This window comes from Cnephaeus nilssonii, assembly GCF_951640355.1.
Source record: "Cnephaeus nilssonii genome assembly, chromosome: 17".
Taxonomy (NCBI): Eukaryota; Metazoa; Chordata; class Mammalia; order Chiroptera; family Vespertilionidae; genus Cnephaeus; species Cnephaeus nilssonii.
The window spans coordinates 45048160-45066207 of NC_137088.1; the positions used below are offsets into that span (position 1 = coordinate 45048160).

Consider the following 18048-nt stretch of genomic DNA (forward strand, 5'->3'; position numbering starts at 1 on the left):
TGACCTCCAGGCCAATTGGCTGTGAGGATCAGCTGTGTTTCTGCTGGGAGGGCTTCTGTGCTCAGCTTGGATGAGTCAGAGTCTCAGGGTGGAGCAGACAGCCTTGGTTTCCCATTAGCCCCGCCCTAAGAGGCCTCTGGGTCTTAGTGTCCTGCAGCAGTGGCTGCACGCACCTCTGGGAGAAGGCTGCTCTCGAGTTTCGCCCGCTACCAGACAGTCCAGTTTCTTACCGGAGCTGGATTTCAGTGCAGTCAGGAGGTTTTGTTTCCCTCCCAAATGAGAAAGCTAGCTGCACGCTTGCTGCCCGCCCTCTCCGTGCACAGCGAGTAAGCCAGCCGCGTATTCAGCCGCCTGCCCTTTCCATGTGCACGGGTCTCCGCACCTCCACAGCTCCTCTGAGTCTCAGTGTCCTTTTCTCTTTCCTTCTAGTTGTATAATTTCCACTCAGCCAGCTTTCTGGTGGTTCTGGATGATGTCCACTCTGTCTTCCTGTTGCAGTTTTGAAATTGTTGTGCGAGGCAGCAGTATAGGTGTTTACCTATGCCGCCATCTTGGTTTCCTTCTAAAGCAAGAATCTTGAAAGCATGTTCTCACATACAAGGGAGCTCCCATAAAATTATCAGCATATTTCTCAGCAAAGATCTTGCAGGCAAGAAGGGAGTAGGATGATATATTCAAAGTATGGAAAGAAAAAATAACTGTCAACCAAGAATAATGTATCTGGGGGAGAACTAAGAAGGTGGCGTAGGTAAATGCCTATACTCACCACCTCCCACAACCACATCAAAATTACAACTAAACTACAGAACAACCATATTCAGAACCACCTGAAATCTGGCTGAATGGAAGTCCTACAACTAGACAAGTAAAGAAGAAATCATACTGAGACTGGTAGGAGGGGTGGAAACAGGTTGTTCTGACACCCATGTGTGGTGTGTTTTTTTTTAATTGGAAGGGATATCTCCAAGGACTCCCTTGAGAAGCAGGGGGTCCCAGTCCCACACCAGATCCCTAGCCAAGGTTTCCAGCACTGGGAATAGAAGTCCCTGTAACCTCAGGCTGTAAAAACCAGCAGGGATTGTGGCTGAGTGACACAGAATCTTCTGGGGTCCCATGTGTTCCCCTTAAAGGGCCCATGCACGGAACGTACATGGTCTCACTTCCTCTGAGCTCCAGCACCAGGCAGTGGCATTGGTGGAATTCAGGGACATATAGGGAGGAACTGGACTGTCTGTCACTGGGGCAGGAACTCAGGAGTAGCTTTCTCCCAGGCAGGGGTGCTTGCAGGGGTCATTGTTCCTTTGTTGGGACCTCCCCCATCACAGAGCTGACTGACAGCCATAACTGAGTTCCATCAGTGTGGCCCACACTGTTCCCTACACCCTGGTGATTACTTGAGACCCCACCTCATCCAATTTGTAGCCCCACCCAAGTTGTTTGCAGTGGCTTTTCCATATGAATTTCCTGTCCTGGCTCAGGCTTCAGACTTTGCTAAAGTCTCTCAAACAAGGTGCAGTTGGCATCAGCATGCCCCAAACCTATCAATAAGAGGCTCAAGACCCGGCATTAGCACCAGCCTTCCTTGTCTCACAGCTGGGCTTTATCTGGGAATTTCCTAGCTCAATATAAGTAGCAGCCATCTGCAGATCTCCCTGGAGCTCCTGCCATGTGGTCCCAGGCAGTGGCTAACTTTGTACCTCCTGAGAGGCCCAAGAGCTGGTGCACCCAGTGAACAGTTTCAGACCATACCAGATTACACCATCAACAAGCAACACACTCAAGGGGCAGACTCAGTGAGCACCAAAGCCCCATTGAAGCAAATCCTTCTCCATAGGGTGTCTCCTGTACAGCAGTTCTTCCATTGTAGACACAGCTGGTCCTCACAGCCAACTCCCAGTGACTCCAACAGCAATCGAGGCTCAACTACAAGACTGTGCACACAGCCCTTAACCTTTTGCACTCGGATGTCGAGTGTGATTCGACACAGTTAGCATTAGAATAAAGGAATCGAGAAAAAAGCAAGTGAGTGCAAAGGGTTAAAGGGGCACACCTAGAGTGCCAAACTCAGGTGACTTGGGAGACTGAGCAACTGGGTCCTATAAGACACCTGGCAAGGCCACTCTGCCAATTCCAGGAGACATAACAGCTCTACCTAATGCATAGAAACAAATACAGGGAAGCAGTCAAAATTCAGAGATGAAGAAACATGTTACAAATGAAAGGAATGGAAGCAAGCAAACTATTGGAGACAGAGTTCAAAACAATGGTTATAGGACTTTAATGAGAGCTTCAAGCAAATTAATGAGAGCTTTAAGGCATTTAGTGAAACTTTCAAGGATCTTAGTGAGAATGTCAAAGACATGAAAAAGGACCAATCAGAAATTAAGCATACACTAACTGAAATAAAAAATAATTTACAGAGGTTCAACAGTAGAGTAGAAAATTCTGAGAATCAAATCAATGATTTGGAATACGAGGAAGCAAAATACACCCAATCAGAAGAGCAAAAAGAAAAAAGAATTGAAAAATATGAAGATAGTGTAAGGAGCCTCTGAGACAACTTCAAGTGCACCAACATTCACATTATAGGGGTGCCAGAAGGAGAAGAGAGAGAGCAAGATACTGTAAACCTATTTGAAGAAATAATGACAGAAAATTTACCCTACATTGTGAAAGAAACAGACTTACAAGTCTAGGGAGCACAGACTCACAAATAAAAGGAACCCAAAGAGGCCCACACCAAGACACATCATAATTAAAATGCCAAGGCTTAAAGACAAAGAGAGAATCTTAAAAGCAGGAGGAGAAAAACCATTGGTTACCTACAGGGGAGCACCCATACGACTATCATCTGATTTCTCAACAGAAACTTTGCATACCAGAGGGAGTGGCAAGAAAAGTTCAAAGTGATGAATAGCATAGACCTACAACCAAGATTATTCTTCCCAGCAAAGGTGTCATTTAGAATTGAAGGTCATATAAAGAGCTTTACAGACAAAATAAAGCTAAAGAAGTTCATCACCACCAATCTCTCTCTCCCTCTCTCTTCCTCTCTGAAATCAATAAAAAATATATATATATTTAAAAATACCTTTTTAATAGATAAAAGCTGCAGGAATTCAATACTAGTAGACATACCCTTCAAGAAATGCTAAAGGGAATATTTTCTTTTAAAAAAATATATACTTTATTGATTTTTTTTACAGAGAGGAAGGGAGAAGGATAGAGAGTTAGAAATATCGATGAGAGAGAATCATTGATCAGCTGCCTCCTGCACACCCCCAACTAGGGATGTGCCCGCAACCAAGGCACATGCCCCTGACCGAAATCGAACCGGGAACCCTTCAGTTCACAGGCCGATGCTCTATCCACTGAGCCAAACCGGTTAGGGAAAGGGAATATTTTCAAGTTAAAAAAAATGCTGGACAACAATACAAAGCCATATGAAAATATAAAGTATAGAATATACACAAAAGAGAAGGGATCAAAGCATGTTCACTACAGATAATCAACAAAACACAAAGGAAGGCATTAAGAGAAAAAGTAAGTGACAAAAAAGCTACAAAACTTAAAGAAAACAAGTTTAAAAATGCCAATAGTATATACACCCCCATGAGCAATTACTTTAAATGTAAGTTGGTTAATCTCCCCAAAAGACATAGCTTTGCTAAAAGAATAAAAATACAAGATCTAAAGTTATGCTGCCTGTAAGAGACTAATTTTATTTATTTATTTTTGAAATTAAGGTTGAACAGTTTTATTTTTGTTAATTTCCACCCAAGGATATTGTTCCATTGATTTTTTTTTTTTTAAGGAAGAGTGGAAGAGAGAGGGAAAGACAGAGAGGAACATCAATGTGAGAGAAACACATGGACTGGTTGCCTCCTGCATGTGTCCTGACCAGGGCCCTGGTTAGGAAGGAGCCTGCAACTGAGGTACATGCCCTTGACTGGAACCAAAGATGGGACCCTTCGGTCCGCAGGCCAATATTCTATCCACTGAGCCAAATCAGCTAGGGCTGAAAGAGACTCACTTTAGACCTACGGACACACAAAGGCTAAAGGTGAAAGGATGGAAAAGATGTTCAATGCAAATGGCAACCAAAAAAGAGCATGGTGGCTATACTGATAGACTTTAAGACAAGATAGACTTTTAAGTCAAAAACTCTCACAAGGAACAATATCCTATCTAATAAAAGAGTAATATGCAAATTGATCATCACTCCAACACACAAGATGGCTGTCCCCATGTGGTCAAAGATGGCTGTCCCCATGTGGACACAAGATGGCCACCACAAGATGGCCATCAGGGGAGGGCAGTTGGGAGAAACTAGGCCTGCAAGGGAGGGCAGTTGGGGGCGATCAAGCCTGCAGGGGAGGGCAGTTAGGGGTGACCAGGCCAGCAGAGGAGGGAAGTTGGGGGCGACTGGGCCTGCAGGGAAGGGCAGTTGGGGGGAACCCAGGCCTGCAGGGGAGAGCAGTTGGAGAAGACCAGGCCTGCAGGGGAGGGCAGTTAGGGGTGACCAGGCCTGCAGGGGAGGGCAGTTAGGGCCAAACACGCTGGCAGGGGAGCAGTTAGGCATCAATTAGGCCAGCAGGGAAGTGGTTAGGGGGTGATCAGGCTGGCAGGCAGAAGCAGTTAGGGGCAATCAGGAAGGCAGGCAGGCAAGCAGTTGGGAGCCAGGAGTCCTGGATTGTGAGAGGGATGTCCGACTGCCCGTTTAGGCCCGATGCTGGTAGGGCAGTCGGACATCCCTTGAGGGTTCCCAGATTGGAGAGGGCAGGCTGGGCTGAGGGACACAACCCCCTGTGCACGAATTTCGTGCACCGGGCCTCTAGTACATTATATAATGATTAAAATGTCAATTCATTAGGAAGATATAATAATTATAAGTATTTATTCACCAAACAGCATAGCTCCTAAACTATGAAACAAACATTGACAGAATTGAAGGAAGAAAAGCAATGCAATCAATACCCCAACTTTCAATAAAAGATAGAACAAGCAGACAGAAGATCAATAGGGAATGGAGGATTTGAATAACACTACAAACCAATTAGCCCTTCGAGACATGTACAAAACACTCCACCCAACAACAGCAAAATACATATTCTTCTTAAGTGCACATAGAACATTCTCTACAATAGATCACAAGTTAGGCCTCAGTAGAAGTCTTAACATATTTAAGAAGATTTTTTTATATATATTTATTTTATTGATTTTTTACAGAGAGGAAGGGAGAGGGACAGAGAGCTAGAAACATCGATGAGAGAGAAACATCGACCAGCTGTCTCCTGCACACCCCCCACTGGGGATGTGCCCGCAACCAATGTACATGCCCTTGACCGGAATCGAACCCGGGACCCTTCAGTCCACAGGCCGACGCTCCATCCACTGAGCCAAACCGGTTTCAGCATTTAAGAAGATTTAAATCAGATCAAGTATCTTTTCTGATAACAATAGAATTAAATTAGAAATAAATAGCAGAAGGAAAACTGAAATATCCATAAATACATGGCAATTTAATAACAAACTTTTAACTAACAAATAAGACAAAGAAATCATAAATGAAATCAGAAAATTTCTTGAAACAAATGAAAATAAAAACCCACCATATCAATACTTATGGAGATGCAGCTAAAACAGTGCTAAGGGGAAAGTTTATAAACACTTTCATTAAAAAAGATCTTAAATGCTACCTTTTCTTTACGTTAACTTTTAGGTTGGAGAAATTTAGTATGTGAAGATCAGTGAAAATGAAAAAAGTCCAGCAATAAATATTTCCCTCCCTTTCTTTTCTACTTTGAGTCATCTCTCTTTGGGGGCCTGCAGAGTTATATACATGTGAGAATGAAAGCCCCAGTATGCATACTACTGTTCTATTGGTTACTGGAACAGCAAGACAGCTCCAAGGAAACTAAGCTCAACTTCAGGTTCCTCATCAGTAAAATACAGCGACAACTATACATGCTGCACTGAATTGTTATACCTAGAAAAGGAGATCATGTATGTAAAGCACTTATAACAGTGCTCAGCACACACAGTAATTAATCTATAGATAATACTAACATCTTCACCAATGTATTCAGTACATAGCTATACAAGTTGGCCCTCTCTTCACAGGTAAAAGAATGCACTGATATTATTTTAGACACTAGATTTTTTCCCCCCATAACTTTACCTTCATATCTTCTCTCCACTCATTCATACCATAGCTCTTAGAAATTTCTGGTTGGAATATCTGCATTTTTGCCATGGATGTAGCCAGACGAGTTAAAGATTGACGACCACTTCCTCCAAGTCCAACAAGCAAAGCATTTCCACCAGACTGCTTTAGTATTCGACATATTCGTGATAAATGTTCCAATACATACCTATAAAATATCAATATTATACTTGAAAATATTAATGTAAATGTATATTTACACATAACTATTGTTTTACTTTCCTAGAAGGATAAACTGCTATCTGATACCAATTTTAAAGAAGTGATCATAAAAAATGTGTGATTTTTCAAAAGCAATTATAATTGGATCATTTGACGCAAAGTAAAATTATTTAAAGTACAAATCAGGAAATGTAATATACAAATTATAAAAATAAAATGAAAGTGTAACCTCTTATACTGAAAGTACATTGTTATTTTTATTAAAACTATTTCTCTTAATTTTTTTAATAAAAGGATTTCTATGTGAAAAATAGATCAGTTATTCACAAAATAACAAATTCAGGAAAGATGGCCTCACTAGTAATTAGGGAAATTAGAGTTTACTAGTAGAGCCACTCTCCTTCGATTGGCAAAACTTACCAAGTCTGACAATCCTACCTATTGGCAAGGGAGAGGCACAATATAAACTCTTAAAAACAATAATCATTTTTGAAGGCACTTTGGCAAAGCTTAGTGAAATAGAAGATGCTTACATCCCATGGCACAATAATTTTACTTCTAGGAATATAATCTTAGAGAAATTCTTACACAGGTACCCAAGGAGACATGAACATTCTAACTTTATTTATAATTGCAAAACTAGAAGGCACACAAAAGTCTATCTTAGAAGAATGACTACATTGTTACACGTATACAATGGAATACAATGTAGTAGTAAAAAAATCATTTTTTTGTGTGTGAATATTACAAACAATATGGAATAAGCCAACTTGCAGAAGAGTACATATAGTATGATACCATTTATATGAGTTTTAAACATGTAAAATAAAGTAATGCATATACCAGTACATATGTTTAGGAACACATATGTATTAAAAGTCTGAAGACACATGAGTTTTCTTTTACCCCTGCAGGGTTCAAGGAGAATGCAGTGACGGAAGGATGGCTACAAAGGGACTTCAAATAAATTGCTAATAGTTTATGTCTTAAGCTCAATTATGGGAACAAGGTTATTCACCATAGTTTTTCTTATACCTTTTTACACATTTAAAGTATTTCACAATAAATTTTTACAAGTAGTAATTTCAACCATTAATACCAAATATAGGTACCTAAAAATGACAAGATTCATTCTTGTTTTGTGAGTTTGATTATACTCATCCAAGCATTGGTCCACAACGTCACTAAATTTATGAATATTTGGAATTTCAATATAAACTCTGTCATCTCCGTCAAGGTCAGTATTCATATAGTCACCAAACATAAGATTTCTTAAGTCCTTTTCAGTTACCTATAGAATGAAAATCAACAAATTATAAAACAAATTATTTTTCTAAAATAAGTTTAAGAAAATATTATATAAAATTTTGTTTTGTCCATGTTATAGGATGATTATCAATTACAGAATTCTTTTTAAACAATTAGGGTAGCCCAGCCAGAATTGCTCAGTGGTTGAACATGGACCTGTGAACCAGGAGGTCATGTTGGATTCTCCATCAGGGCACATGCACGGGTTTCAGGCTTGATGCTTAGTGTAGGGTGTGCAAGAGGCAGCCAATCAATGATTCTCTCTCATCATTGATGTTTCTATCTCTCTCTACCTCTCCTTTCCTCTCTGAAATCAATAAAAAAAAATATTTTTTAAAAGATAGGGTAGTAAATAATATAGTTGTGAAATAAATACCTGAAATTATATTATATCCTTGGAAATTTTTTTTAAAAAAGTTTTTCTGCCCTAACCGGTTTGGCTCAGTGGATAGAGCGTCGGCCTGTGGACTGGAAAGTCCAAGGTTCGATTCCTGTCAAGGGCATGTACGTTGGTTGAGGGCACATCCCCAGTAGGAGGTGTGCAGGAGGCAGCTGATTGATGTTTCTCTCTCATCAATGTTTCTAACTCTCTATCCCTCCCCCTTCCTCTCTGTAAAAAATCAATAAAATATATATATATATTTTTAAAGTTTTTCTATTTAAAAAAAAAGTTTCCTCCACTCCCTAGAGCAGTGGTTCTCAACCTTTCGAATGCTGTGACACTTTAATACAGTTCCTCATGTTGGGGTGACCCCCAACCATAAATTATTTTCGTTGCTACTTCATAACTGTAATTTTGCTACTGTTAATGAATCGTAATGTAAATATCTGTGTTTTCTGATGGTCTTAGGTGACCCTGCTAGCGGTTCCCAACCTGTGGGTCAGTAGGGAGAGAAAGAAGCATCGATGTGAGCACAAAATATTGATCGTCTGTCTCCTTCACACCCTTTACCAGGGATTGATCGAGCCTGCAACCCAGGCACGTGCCCTGACCAGGAATCAAACTGGTGACCTTTCAGGTCATGGGATGACACCCAACCAACTGAGCAACACTGGCCAGGACACTATTGTACTGTTTTAACTTAATGTTTTTAATCACTAAATATACTCACTGGTGCATTCTCTTTCCTCAAATGTGAAAAGACACTATCAAATGATTCTTTAAAGTGGTCCTTTATAACAACTTTGATTAAATTGAACAGCCAGTATCGATCCTCATCATTAATGAGGCGATCATAAAACACTCGAAGAACCTCATGCACGAACAGCCGGACCATGGTGTGCTTACTCCCCACGGCATCTCTTTCAATGAGTAAGCAGCCCCGGATGACACGTGAAAAATCCCTCAAGTTGAAAGTGTAATGAGATTTTGTGGGAGTGGGCAAAAGATTTTCCATGGATTGTTTATATATCTGAATGTGAAAGAAGCAACAAAGCAAAAATAATCAGCAAAGCCAGATAACAAATTGTATGTTATATAAAATATTTTATTTATCCTATCAGATTATATTAGCTTGGAAAATTGTATAGTAATTAAGTCCAGCATGGCATACATTTTTGTTTGTTTGTTTATAGCACACAACCAGGCATTATGAATTTGAAGGAACTTAATATTATCTGATTCCATCTAAGCCCAAAAAGCGACAATGCTTTTATTTCCCCGTTGTTATGACTGTCCCATTTAAAAGTAAATGATCTGATATTAAGTAGTTAACAAAAACTTTAGGAGAAAGTGAAATCAGGTAACTCATTCTGAAGCATTCCAAATAAAGAGTAGGAGAAAACAATTTCCTTTTGACTACCACTGAATTCAAAACAAACCAATGTGCTCTCTCCCTTCCCTGCTCTTTCTTATTTTCTCTCTCCCCCTTCTTCCTTCTATCATAACTGGCTATATGCTGAATTCACCAAATAAAGTTTAATGTTTTCTTTAAGGAAGATAAATTAAATATTTTTTAATGTAGCCTGAAAAAAACAAATTAAATTTATATTTTATTATATGTGTTATATAATTCACCTTTCTTCCCTAACCTCCACACTCGGTAGGTCTACAATGCTTCAAAGAGGGGGGTGGGGAAGGATCCTTTCTGTATCCCATTCTGCCTAACCAACTGCCCCCTCTTTTCAGGAAATGCCTGAAATACAAATATCAGATTTTATAATTAGAAGCACTTTTCTGTATCAGAATAAGTATAGTAATTACAATGTACATTTCTCTGTTCACAGTTTCTCTAGTTTAACCATTTCTTTATTTTCCACCAGAATAAGAGGAGAAGAACTTTAGAGAGATACAATGGAACAATTCTAGGGGGAGCTTTTTGCTTCTGGTTGCATTGACACCACCCCCTCTCCCTTATCAAGGCTCCTCAAAGCTTAGTTCAATGTGATTATCACTGATTTACCTTGAATACATTTTTTTTTTTCCTTTTACCATTAGCAATAAGGCTGGTGCTGGCCTCAAGCAAAGGCAGATAACAAATACACTGAAGAAGTTAAGAGCTGCTCTTTGACCATATGGGTAGTCTTGTTTTTTGTTCCCACCCTTGTGTTTTCTTATAATTTTTTTTTCACTGCTAATCTTAAATTATGGGACCTGGCTAAAAATATATTAATAAGGTGTTTAAGTTTATTTTTTAAGACAAGGATGAAGAAATGGAGGGGAGAGAAGAGAAAATGTATAAACACCAGAGTGGGAACTTAACAATTAGGGAAAACCCACAATGTGGCACATACTGGTTCTGAGTGATTTCCTGGTAATAACCTTTTGAAATAGGTGTTATCTCCCATTTTTGTGATTTAAAAAATAAGTTTCTGGAAAGTCAAATTACTTGCATAAGTCCATATAGCTAGGAAATAGCATTCAAAGCTCAAACCCAATTAGTTTCTCTAATTTCAAAGCCTATGATCTTCCTATTTTCAAGCCTTCATAACAGCTTCTCTGACACTGAAGACCAAAGTAGATGTCTAAGGGAAAACATGTTTTAAAAAAATAAGTAAGGACCCAATGAGATATATATACTGAAATATTTTGTATTGTATTTTTTGCTCACCTCCATAGTCCCACTGACAATTTGGTTTCCAATTAAGAAGAACTCCGGAGGAAATTCACGAGTCCTAAGGTAGAATGCTACAATTGATGAGAAGATTCGGACCATTGTTTCATCACTAAAAGTATTAATGGTGCAGATGTTGAAATGTCGAATAAAACGGGGAGTGACTGGATTTCTTCCACCACCTGGAGGGCCCATGGCAGCAATTAGCTGTATGTCAACCAATGTGATTTTACTTGTGTCCTTAAGGTCATACCTTGAAAGCACATAAAAATTCAAAATGATCAGTTATAAAGCCAATAAGATGGAATGAAATGTAGATCTCCCTAGAAACTTAATCTGATTTTAGCTTCTCTAAAGGGAAAAACTTGAGATAATGCTTCGAACAGGGGGAACTTTTTTAAAGCAGCACTCCATTTTTCCTTTCAGTGACACTGATTCTGCTGCCCAGATTCTGGGTATCTAAAATGTTCCTCCCTCTTGCCCTTACCTTTCTCTTCTCATACTCTTTTTTCCAATTTGACTCTTTGCTTTTCCTCTTCTTACTCCAAATCCAGAGCATGGATGAGATATCAATCTTGTTTATGGCTAGTCACAAGTAAGGTGACTATACATCCCCTTTTGCCTAGGACAGTTCTGGTTTGTGCTTGCCCTAGAGTAATTACTGACACTCCCCTTTTACTCTCAGAAATGTCCCAGTTTGAAAATAAATTATATAGCTATACCATGTATAGCAAAGTCCTGATTTCTTTTTCTCATCTCAAATCTTATCTTCAGAGAACATAAGAACATCTAAATAGTAACTACACACTTTTGTTATATAAAAAAGGACTCATTCAGGAGTAACAAATCTCCAAAGAAGTTTTAATCAGAAAGGGATAGCTAAATGGCTCGATTTAGTTGGAATCATTCAGTTGACCAAGTTCTTATTTCCAATAGGCCATTAAGTCCTTTAATATGGAAGTTCTTGCAAAAATCGAGGGAGGATGATAGGAGAAATCTATATAACTATTACTTAGTCTAAGAGCACACTAGAAAGTATGAAAATATGATTTGGTTTATGGCAGCAACCATAATAGCTGTCATAGGGAACTGGCTAAGTAAATTATGGCAAGATCCATACAACTAAATAGTATTAAAAGCCAATAAAATAAATGAGGCAAATAGCATGGATGGGTGTTTAAGATAAATACTTAAGTGCAAATAAGTTGCAAAACATGTGTAACATGAGTATATTTTTAAAAATAAAAATGTATTTATAAAGAACAAAAACTTGAAGAGGGAATACACTATTAACAGTGATTATTTCCAGAAGACAGGATTCCAAGGGCCTGCAGTAATAACAAAAATGTACTTCGAAAATAGGACTTAGCTTCAAAATTAGTCTACCCTTGCCTTGAGATAAGAATAATGCTATATTGGGTTGGAGGAAGTACAGTTTTCTACAGAATTGCTGTTAAAATCAAACCATTTCAAAGATATAGTAGTCCCAAACAGTCACAGAAAATATAAAAAAATTAAAATGGTAGAAACACAGGGTGTTGATTATAATTACTTAGGTTGGAAACTACCCATAAATTCTCAGCCCTTTACAGGCAATATTATTTTTCAAATGATTAGATGTATAAAAAATAAAAATGTATATTATAAAAAAAAATTCTCAGCCCTGGGGGAATGGTACTGTGAAAGATATAAATCTATAGATTATTTTGAAAATAACTGCTGAAAAGGAAATAATTTACTACAGCATTGAATATATACATTGCCAATACTGGGTTATTAATCTGTTATCTAATTCACACATTCAGAGGAAAAACTGGTATAAAAAAGGTATATAAAAGTCTTCTAGCATGGGTTAGTTAGTGAGAGTTGACCTATGAACCAGAAAGTCATGGTTCCATTTCCTATCAGGGCATATGCCCAGGTTGTGGGCTTGATCCTCAGTGTGGGGCGTGCAGAGGCAACCAATCAATGATTGTCTCTCATCATTGATGTTTCTATCTCTCTCTCCCTCTCCCTTCCTCTCTGAAATCAATAAAAATATCTTTTTTAAAATTATACTCAGAAAAAATACGTAAGAAGTAAATTTATAAAGAAAAAGTCTTACAAAATTTTCTGTATAGGAAAATAAGCAATCAGTTATTTATCTTTCATAAATAACTTGAAAAAATGTATTATTTTGCTCTGAGAAATTAAAATAGAAAAAGAGAATAAAAAACTGACTTCACCATGACCAATTAAGACTTCAATCAAATAGTTACCAATTCCCACAGTCAAAAAACTGTCGTAATAATTCAATAGGAGGTTGAGCTCCATATTTCTCCAATGTAGGCATATTCATGTCATCTATAAAAATTATACACTTCTTTCCCATAGGTGGTCCAAAAACTCCTTTGCGTCTTTTATCCAATCTAGCCATAATAATGTTCTAAAATATAAAGAAGAAGGTATAGTAGTTATACTTAACACCAGAAAAAAATAAGGAAGTTAAGTCTAATTATGTAAGAAAATAATGTCAAGCAGCACAATGTGCATGTTTCTTTATATTTATTCACTTTTGGAATGATATCAAACTTCATATTCAACATTAAAGAGAATTTATTGAAACCCTACAGTACTAAAAATTGTTACTTACTATTTGTATATTTATATTATACACACATGCACATATACACACAAAATATTTTCCTCATTAAATATCCCAACACAGCTATTAACTTTAACTTACTCAATATCTAAAATTACTAATCTAAATTTGTAAGATTTTGAGATAAAGGGAATTCTGCAGGTTTAAAACAATGAAAATGAGTCCCACAGGTCAAGAGAGATTGGACAGACATAAATTTAGGAATGGATGATAAAAATGGTGATTAGAAAAGGCCTCATGCAATACTTCCATGTTGGTACTTTTGGGGGTAAAGGGTGGGACGCATAGCTACACAATTCTTGTCACACAAGGTCTACAATAGTCCATGATTTGAAATATATATCACAGACAGAGCTTCAATAAGCAGCAAATGCTCCTAAGGATCATCTAGGAGAGTCTAGAAAGTTCTCTCTCCTCTTTCTCTGCCCCCTCCCTTCTCTTATACTCCCTTCCCTAGTTAAGAAATCAATTGCTGCTGATTCTTGGCATAAAATAAGATGACAAATCTCAATAATCCAGTATTAATGCAAATATGTTCTCTCAAATGTTTGTCCCAAAAATCTGACTTTTAAAACTTACTTGTAACGCCAAAAATAAGTTTGAAGTTTAATTTTAATTCATAGAAAATTTGCACAGCTGCTCATTTAATGTACAATTTTAAATACTAATCAAATAAGGCAAAACATTTAATAATTATCAACCTATGTTTCTGGCTTTAAACTAACCTGAACCTGGTTGGCACTGGTCCGTGCAGAGAAATTAACATAAAAAGGAAAATACTTGTCCTTTTCCAAGTGATTCATTAGCTTATCCTTCACATACACTGATTTTCCTGTACCAGTTGGACCCACAAAAAGCAGTGGCCTTTAGGGAAACAATGAATATATCATTCAAAAGGGGGTAATTTCAGAATACATTTCTACTAAGGGAAGTTAGAGTTATTGAAATGTAAAAATAATCAAATCAAATTCATCTAAAAACTCACATTTTAATCTATCGTTATATCACAAAAGACTGATAGAGTGAGTAACAATTGGCACACATTTTTGCTTCCTGTTACCAAAACTTTAGTAGTATAGTAAGGAACTATTATTTGAACAGATGTAACATTGCTATATGCAAAAATACTCATAAAACAATAACATGCTTAACTTTTCAGAAAGGAAAAGCAAAATTGGTCTCCTCAGAAAAATTATGTATTTGTATTTTTTAGTTAGAAGTACAGGCAAGAGGGTGCCGTGTGGAACAGACTAATGACATGATGACAAAAGATAGATTTAGGCTGTTTCACAGTTATCTCAATAGCATAAAGTTTGTGTGAGTAATAAAAAACAGTGAATTCTAAATCTAACAGTTATGTATACATGTTTAGCATTTTAGAATCAAGTCAGAATTACTAACTGAAAATACTTGTCTAAAAGCAAACTATAAGGAATTTTCTATTCAGTGGGCTCTCAAGCAGGGCTTCTCATACTTGAGTAGTCGTAACTAATTAGAAAAGGAAAAAAATCATATGAGTTTATATTCACAGAACTCTAAGGACTTCAAATTTGAGAAATACTGAATCAAAAAATTAAATACTGTCACATTGCGTGATACTGTAATTTGGCACTATACAATACATAAAGACAAACACAAAACTAAGCAGCAGCATTCTGTTAGAAGAGGTCATCTAAGTAACCTAAATTATGCTAATATGTATTACTTTTAAAAATTATCATTGAAGTATAAACATAAAACTAAAGTTCTTTTACAACTATAGTAACCCCTGAATTCTTCTATGTGTCCTAATCTGAATAACTCTTGCCTTCAGAAAAACTGTTTATTAAAGTAATTTTAATAAATAAAATACTGTTCTTAACTTGGGGTCTATGGGTCAATTGAAGAAATTCTTAAAGTATTCAGAGAATCTGTGAACTGGGATGACAAAAACGTTATATCTTTGCTTTCACTATCCTTAATTAAAATGGAGTAATTGTATTAATAGTATCTGTGTGTCTGTTATCAGTAGAAATCATAGATATTATACTAAATATTATAATTGTTAATGACAACTCAATATCACTTATGCCATAATTTCTTCAAAATTATGACAGTCATCAGACTCACTACTGGATCTTATTTAATGTACTAGAGGCCTAGTGTACGAATTTATGCATCAGTGGGGTCCCTGGGCCTGGCCTGCGGGATTGGGCCAAAACCAGCTCTCCAACAACCCCCGAGGAGTCCCAGATTGTGAGAGGGCGCAGGTCATGCCGAGGGACCCCACCGCTGCACAAATGGGGCTGGGGAAGGACGTGGGAGGTTGGCCAGCTGGGGAGAGACAGCAGGAGGGCTCCAGGGCATGTCCAGCACATCTCGCTCAGTCCCAATCAGCCAGACTCCAGCTTAAGCAAACCTACCGGAGCATCCACCCCCTGGTGGTCAGTGCACATCATAGTGACTGGTCGACTGATCAACTATCTATCCCCTGATGGTCAGTGCACATCATAGCGAGTGGTTGAGCGGCCTTAGCATATCAATAGCATATTATGCTTTGATTTGTTGAATGGACGACCAGGTGACCGGACACTTAGTATATTAGGCTTTTATTATATAGGATTCATAAAGAAGCACATGGCCCTGGCTGGCATTGCTCAGTGGTTACAGCATTGGCTTCCATACCAGAGTGTTGTGGGTTTGAATTCCAGTTAAGGGCACCTAGGTTGCAGATTTGATCCTCTCTCTCTTCCACCCCTCCCTTCCCCTCTCTGAAAATCAATGGAAAAAATATCCTCATTCCTTGGACAAGGGTTTAGTAAAAAGAAGCATATGTATTTCTACTATGGACCAAATTTGTTCAATTTTTAAAATATATTTTTATTGATTTCAGAGAGAGGGAGAGAGATAGAAACATCAATGATGGGAGGGAATCACTGATTGGCTGCCTTCCACACACCCCCTTACTGGGGATCAAGCCTGCAAACTGGCATGTGCCCAGACCAAGAATGAAACCATGACTTCCTCGTTCATGGGTCAATGCTCAACCACTGAGCCAAACCAGCCAGGCCCAAATTTGTTCAATATTTTAATAAATGTATTCTAATATGTGATTTCCCTATGTTTACATTACTCACTTATTCTGACAAATGTTTCATAGCACACAAAAATTACTATACTAGAATTCCTCAGAATTGGCAAGTTCCTTCCTTGCCTAAGAAAGTTTTAAATATTAGACACTAAATGCAAAAATGCAGCACTGTCCAGATAGCTTAGTTGGTTAGTATCGTCCTGATATGCCAAGGTTCAGGGTTTGATACCTGGTCGGGGTAGGTACAAGAATCAACCAATGAATGTATAAATAAGTGGAACAACAAATCAGTGTTTCTCTCTCTCTCAAATGATAAACAAATAAAAATAAATAAATGCAAAAATGCAACTACAAAATAGGGATAAAATAATGTTCCCTCATAAGCTATTTTTTCTGTTTTTGTTTATTAAACAAGATAAAACTGTCACAAAATTCATTCAGATACAAGTTTTTTATAAACAACAAGCCATTACATTCATGCAAATTATGTAAGCTTCTCTCATTCAAAATAGCATTAATAATAAATCATGCCTCATGTTTTAAAAGAAAAATAACTACCAAAACGTTATTAAGGAAGTTGGTATGGATATGCTTATGGTACATGCTAGGCTTTTGATTCAGTTTCATGTACTCTTTTTTGATGTGTTCTTCTGATTCAAGTCTGGGTTTTGCATGTTCATCTTAAGTTATGAAGAACTAGAATAGGATATATTTGAAAAATGCTAAATGTAATGGAAGAATGTGGATCATAGTTAGTCTGACCTCAGGAGTACAGTGAATCTTTGAGTAGAATGCATACCTATTAGCAATAACATTGATTTTTAGTCTGTTACAAATAAAAGAAATACAAGGCAGCTTATGAAGCAACAAAGTATGATGGCAAACACTTTGAAATAGGCAATAGAAAACCTGGATTCTAGGTGTGCCACTAGAAACAGATGTCAATATGGACATGTCAATTAGCCAGTCTCCCAAGGAGTCAGTTACCTGAAAATAAATGACCTTAAAGCTTACTTCAAATATCCTATGATCCTGTTAGAATGACACTGTTATGGTTAAAGTGTATGTTATAAGAATTTCTTACTTCGCATAGGTAATACTCAAATTCATTAGAAATGTATATCTAACTGTGTCCATTGTAGGGACTATGATATCTTGAATCTTGGTACGTTTATCTCCTAAATTAGTACTTTTAATTAATTCATTCCAATGGATCCAGCGACCTCGGTTTTTCAACTACAAGAGAAATAAGTTTCAAATATTATAACAATGCACTTGCTATCCGAAAGTTTCTTTTAAACACAGTTATCATATTTACTTTTAAAAACCTAATAGTCTTTCTGCTTTTTAGTATGAAATAACAGATTTCTTCAAAATAGGATATATAATATTTTTAAGTCATAAAGCAACTTAATAAACATCCATGAATCCACTACCCAATTTAAGAAATACATTTTTCTTTAATTTTCCTTTCCAATGATAATCTGAAGAATGTAGTGAAATAGTTATCACAAATTTAACATACCTAGAATTTCAGATATTTTTGCATCTATGTTCTCTTAGCACTCCAATCTTTCCAAAATGC

At 37.3% G+C, this 18048-nt stretch overlaps 1 protein-coding gene across 1 annotated transcript in view; it reads right to left on the bottom strand.

Annotated features, from left to right (window-relative positions):
- DNAH12 (dynein axonemal heavy chain 12) overlaps positions 1–18048 on the bottom strand; it is a gene marked incomplete at both ends in the record, with an annotated part of 220130 nt that overhangs the window by 85191 nt on the left and 116891 nt on the right. The window contains 7 exons of the mRNA XM_079795396.1: positions 6182–6374; positions 7501–7679; positions 8809–9108; positions 10747–11002; positions 13008–13174; positions 14119–14257; positions 17548–17699. Coding sequence (XP_079651522.1) covers positions 6182–6374; positions 7501–7679; positions 8809–9108; positions 10747–11002; positions 13008–13174; positions 14119–14257; positions 17548–17699 — 1386 coding nt within the window. The remainder of the gene's footprint in view (positions 1–6181; positions 6375–7500; positions 7680–8808; positions 9109–10746; positions 11003–13007; positions 13175–14118; positions 14258–17547; positions 17700–18048) is intronic.